The 5,304-nt window shown below is 56.0% G+C and overlaps 1 protein-coding gene across 1 annotated transcript in view; it reads right to left on the bottom strand.

Moving 5' to 3' along the window:
• LOC118453038 (caseinolytic peptidase B protein homolog) overlaps positions 1-5,304 on the bottom strand; it is a gene marked incomplete at both ends in the record, with an annotated part of 75,170 nt that overhangs the window by 37,838 nt on the left and 32,028 nt on the right. The window contains one exon of the mRNA XM_035901540.1: positions 81-209. Coding sequence (XP_035757433.1) covers positions 81-209 — 129 coding nt within the window. The remainder of the gene's footprint in view (positions 1-80; positions 210-5,304) is intronic.

The raw sequence follows: 5,304 nt of genomic DNA, 5'->3' as shown, positions 1-5,304 counted from the left end.
AAAGAGTGTGGCCCTGGTCTGAGCCTGACCGCAGAAAAAGTGCTCCCGGCCCCAGAGCCCGTTGGAGCTACGAAACTCACCTCCATCCAGCAGCAGCTTGACCGTCAGGTAGTCATCAGCCAGCACGGCGTAGTGCAGAGCTGTGCAGCCCTTGAAATTGGCCCGGATGTTCAAGCGGTTGTTGAAGTCGTCCTCCCGGGTCACAAGGACTGCAGGGGGAAGAAGAAGGAAAGCTCAGCTCAGCGAGACAAAGTGAAGAACTGCTTCACGTGCACCAGCAGCAGGGACCACCAGCAAGGGTCGGGAGGCTTCTTAAGGACCTAATGGCCTTTTCCAGGGACCATCAGGACCCCGGGGGGGTTCTGGTGGCTCCAGACCCCACTCCACCGGGCTAGCAGTGGCGATGAGGACAACGTGGTTTCCACAAACCCCAGCGACTGCCTTCACAGTGCCCGGGGCGCCCAAGAGAAGACCTGCCAGCCCCTTTGCTGCTTCGAAGTGAAATCAGGATTCCACACAAGCGAGCAATAGAGACTTCGGCCTTTTTTTATTTCCCCTTCTACTGCCCAGAAGGGCTCCAGAACCGCTCAGTGCTTCCTCCGCACCACCTTGCCCGCCAGGCCCCAGCAGCCTGCACCTACCTAAGGCTGGAAGCACAAAGCACCAAAGCCTACGAGCTGTAATTCAGAGTAAAGAGCCGGAGAGGCTGCGGGGCAAGAGCGCTGCGGGCCCCGGGGCCAGCAGCCGGCTGGGAACGCCCAGCGGATCTCCCCGCAGTCAGGCTGAGCCTCCCGTTCCCCACCGCTCCGATCGCTCACACACCCGTCTCCGCCAGGAGCTGCCGCCTCCCTCCCACACTTCCCAAAAACGTTGAGAAGCAGCCATTTGAAAGCAGGAATTCTTCTAAAAATGTGAACTGAAAATTAATGCACGCGGAGGTGCTGCGGAGCGTGGCCCTCAGCTCAGCTCTGCTCCTGGCCTTGCCCGTCCGCCCGCCGGCTTCGGGCTGGCGTGGGCACCGGCTGCTCCCGGAGCGCTCGCTCTGTCTTTGCTTAGCCACCGCGGGCTCCGCGGGGCGTATCCCTCGACACTACCGGGATGGGAATAATTCATGACGACGCATTTCACAGCTCACTAGGAAGCCTGGAATCCCCTGAGCAAGCGCAATTACACCGAGCCCTGGCAGGTTTTGTGAAATCAGCCCTAGAAATGGTGATATTTCTGTGAACAGAAACTGATGCTTTCCAAAGCCGATTAATAAGAATTTTTTTCTTCCCTTGAGCTCTGTCCTACTGAACGCCAATGTGCACGGATACACGGGAGAGCCCAATGACTGGTGCTTGCAGGCCAGAGCAAAGCTGGGCCAAGGCATTCCCAGGGGGGCGGGAGGTCCGTGCGGTGAGACAGAGACACCGAAACACGCGACCTTCCAGATCAGGCGCAAAATCAGCGTCTGGACCGCAAAGCTGGAAAATCAGGGGAGGGGGTGACTCCGCCACACTGGGCACTGTCAGGCCTCAGCTGGATGGGGTGCTGGGCCATCTTGTCTGGACTGGGCTCTTGCCTAGAAAGGTTGGACCAGATGATCATGGAGGTTCCTTCCAGAAAGGTTGGGCCAGGTGATCATGGAGGTCCCTTCCAGAAAGGTTGGGCCACATGATCCTGGAGGTCCCTTCCAGAAAGGTTGGGCCACATGATCCTGGAGGTCCTGTCCAGAAAGGTTGGGCCAGGTGATCCTGGAGGTCCCTTCCAGAAAGGTTGGGCCACATGATCCTGGAGGTCCCTTCCAGAAAGGTTGGGCCACATGATCCTGGAGGTCCCTTCCAGAAAGGTTGGGCCAGATGATCCTGAAGGTTCCTTCCAGAAAGGTTGGACCAGATGATTGTGGAGGTCCCTTCCAGAAAGGTTGGGCCAGGTGATCCTGGAGGTCCCTTCCAACCCGGGATTCCATGATATGATTGATCAAGGGAAGGCACTGGATCAAAGTGGCGTATGGAGGCAAAGGCTCTCCGCAGGGGAGCCAGCACCACTCCAGCTCCAAGCCCAGCTCTCCCCAGATCTGTCCCCTTTCCGCAAGATGCCGGCAGGAGCCGGTGAAGTGACAGATTCGTACGCCGGAAGCCAGCTGACACGCAGGCAATGCACCGTGGCCAGCAGGTCCGGCCGTGACATTCCCACGTGGGCATGGGACACCTCTAAGATGGCACCGAAAGGCATCACCCTTCTCTGCTGAGTGCAGCTCCGACCATCCCCGATCACAGGCAGCATTTACGCTCAAGCTTAGGCTCAGCCACACAGTGGGAGAGGTGAAATCCCCCCACCGCTGGTGCTCGGGCGCTAATCCAAGACCTGGTGTTCAACGCCGTTTCTGTAACAGGAGGGAATATTCTCCCGAGCCCAGAGAAACTCGCTCCCAATACTCAGGCTGACTACAAGGCAGTGGTGACTTCGGCAAGCTGAGACAGGAGAGGACGCTGCCCCACCACCGCTTGGCTTTCAAGCAAATTCCGAATTCTGGGAGTCTCCAGCAGAGCCGCCCCCCGCGTCTGGGCAGGGCCCCAGCACCCTGCGCGGGTCCGCAGCACCCACACTCGTCCGCAGCTGGCCTAAGGGTCAGGCTTTAGGAAAGCTCCTGGGTTTTAAGCCCTTTGCTGTAGTCATCAGCAAAACTGAACAGGGTGGGAAAAAAAAAGAGTGGGTTTTTTAGGTGTGGAGGGAAATAAGGACACCAGGCTGCTGGTTAGCCGGGAAGGGAGAGTGAGGGGAGCAGAGAGGGCACCTTCACAGCATCGGTCCTGAGAGCACTCAGCGCACTAGAGAGGAGCCCGACCTAAAGCCTGGTCTTAGGTCGGGCTTTAGGACAGTCCAAGCCAGCAAAGAGGTCGAGTATTCCGTAGGCAAGAGCGCGACATGAGCACCGCTCTCGGGGCTGAAGGGAGGGCAGATCCCTCTCCCGTTTCGGCAGTCACCACCTTCCCTGGCGCTCTGACCAGCCAGGGGATGCCATCGCCCAGGGCCGCGGGTTTGACAGCTACTGCACTTTACATGGGGTTTTTGAGGAACGGGAGGCTGTCATGGCCATTCCAGCGTCAGGGGAATCCAGCAGGATTCCTCCGGTTAATCCACCCCTCTCCCTGCGGGGGGGCCGGGCAATAGGGCCAGGCCTGGCCACAACCCTTCTCCCCAAGCTGGGGAAGTGAGGAAGCCCCACGAGCGCGCAGCCCTGCCACGGAGCCTGGGCGACCCAACGCCACCCAACCGGTGGGGCAAACTCCGCCCCGGAGGCGTGTGCGGCTCCTTGGTGAGCGGGCCGATAACCAAAACTCAGTAAGCCCACGGTCAGGGACCGTGCCGTCGAGAACCTGGAAGGGCTCCTCGCTCCTCGCACTTTGTCGCAGCACGGCAAGCAGAGCCGGACGGTGGAACCCCCGCAGCGCAGCCTCCGCGGTCCCTCCTAAGAGCTACTGACAGATTTCCAGAAGACTTGAAAAGTTGGGAAGAGAAAAACACTGTCATGAATACCTGATGCCGTCCTAGCCCAGCATCTCCGCTAATGAACCGCAGTACCTCCAGGAAGATCAATTAATGCCCTGGCTCCGTTCCTTTCCTGGGTCTTTCCTCCCAGCGTACGGGGTGAGTATGTATATTTATTTATTTGTCGTCATTTCCTACCCAGGGAGGAGCAGGATAATGAACTGCGTGCGTCAGGGAAGATGAATCTGAGATACTAGGGAGCAGTGCAGTAAAGAGATTAAAGTGTTATTATTGTTGGGTTCTTTCCCCCATGGTCCGTTGTGACAGCTCGGCCGTCATCTGTAAAAAATGTCTCAGAGAGAGATAATCATCGGAAACTCAATAAAGCGTCAGGGGAAGCCTCGTCTACCATCAATCACCGGGTGCCTGGAAATTTTCAGCCCTCTGTCTCCCTTCCTGCCATCCATATAAATGTCTGTAATATATTTTGTGCAGTGTTTGTGGAGCGTACCCTCTCGATTCGGATGCTTTTATGAAAAAATATTTATACACGAAATATGTAAATGGGTAAAAAAAAAAGTAAAAAACAAAGGCAGTTTCTCTCCCTCCCTCTCTTTTTAAAAATGCAACTGAATTTATTCTTTTTAATAAAACATGTCAAGCAAAGAATTAATGCAACTTCTTACTGAGCGGCCTGATCTGTTCTTCACCCCCAAATATATAACGTTACTGAGGGACGGATGCAGACGAGAACAATTAACTTCACTGCTTGATACACTTTGTCTTAAATAAAGTCTACGCACATGCATTATGTATTGGCATTCCATCGTTCATTTTTTAACGTCGCTTCATCCACTTTGCATTCGCGGCTACAGCGCTCCGATGCACGTGTGTTCTCCCTTCCACCGAGGAGCAGGGGTGGGTGACGGCGAGGGACAAGAGCGGCGAGCTTTTAAAACTAAAATAGCGCCCTGCCAAAGCTGTCCCCTCCCCGGCTCCTCTTCTGAACCCAACCCGCGCCGTACGGAAGGTTCAGATACGGCGCTGCGTCAGACAGAATCACAGAATCACAGAATCACAGAATCGTAAGGGTTGGAAGGGACCTCAGGAGATCATCTAGTCCAACCCCCCTGCTAAAGCAGGCTCACCTAGAGCATGCTACACAGGACTTCATCCAGGCGGGCTTTGAATATCTCCAGAGAAGGAGACTCCACAACCTCCCTGGGCAGCCTGTTCCAGTGCTCTGCCACCCTCAGAGTGAAGAAGTTCTTCCTCATATTCAACTGAAACCTCTCGTGTTTCAGTTTGCATCCATTGCCCCTAGTCCTGTCGCTGGACACCACTGCAAACAGACTGCTTCCGTCCTCTTGACTTCCGCCCTTAAGATATTTGTATGCGTTGATGAGATCCCCTCTCAGTCTTCTCTTCTTCAGGCTGAACAAGCCCAACTCTCTCAGCCTTTCCTCGTAGGGGAGATGCTCCAGTCCCTTTATCATCCTAGTAGCTCTCCTCTGGACTCTTTCTAGGAGTTCCTCGTCTTTCTTGAACTGGGGAGCCCAGAACTGGACACAGTACTCCAGGTGGGGTCTCACCAGGGCAGAGTAGAGGGGGAGGAGAACCTCCCTACGAGGTCAGCTGGCAGCACTGACCGGCGAGGCAAAGAGCACGGCCAGCCCAACGGATCACCTCACGCCCTGATTTTGGCTCTGCAAGGCGCGCAGGGCAAACGGAGGCTCTGGGTAACCCCTGTGCCTTCCCGCGGCTTTCTCCTGACAGCAGCTAGGAAAAGGTTTAACTTCAAAGCAGAAGGCGAGAGCGCCCAAACGCAGT

Source organism: Egretta garzetta, unplaced genomic scaffold (genome assembly GCF_000687185.1).
Source record: "Egretta garzetta isolate BGI_Z169 unplaced genomic scaffold, ASM68718v1 scaffold791, whole genome shotgun sequence".
Classification (NCBI taxonomy): domain Eukaryota; kingdom Metazoa; phylum Chordata; class Aves; order Pelecaniformes; family Ardeidae; genus Egretta; species Egretta garzetta.
This window is presented reverse-complemented; position numbering and strand designations above follow the sequence as displayed.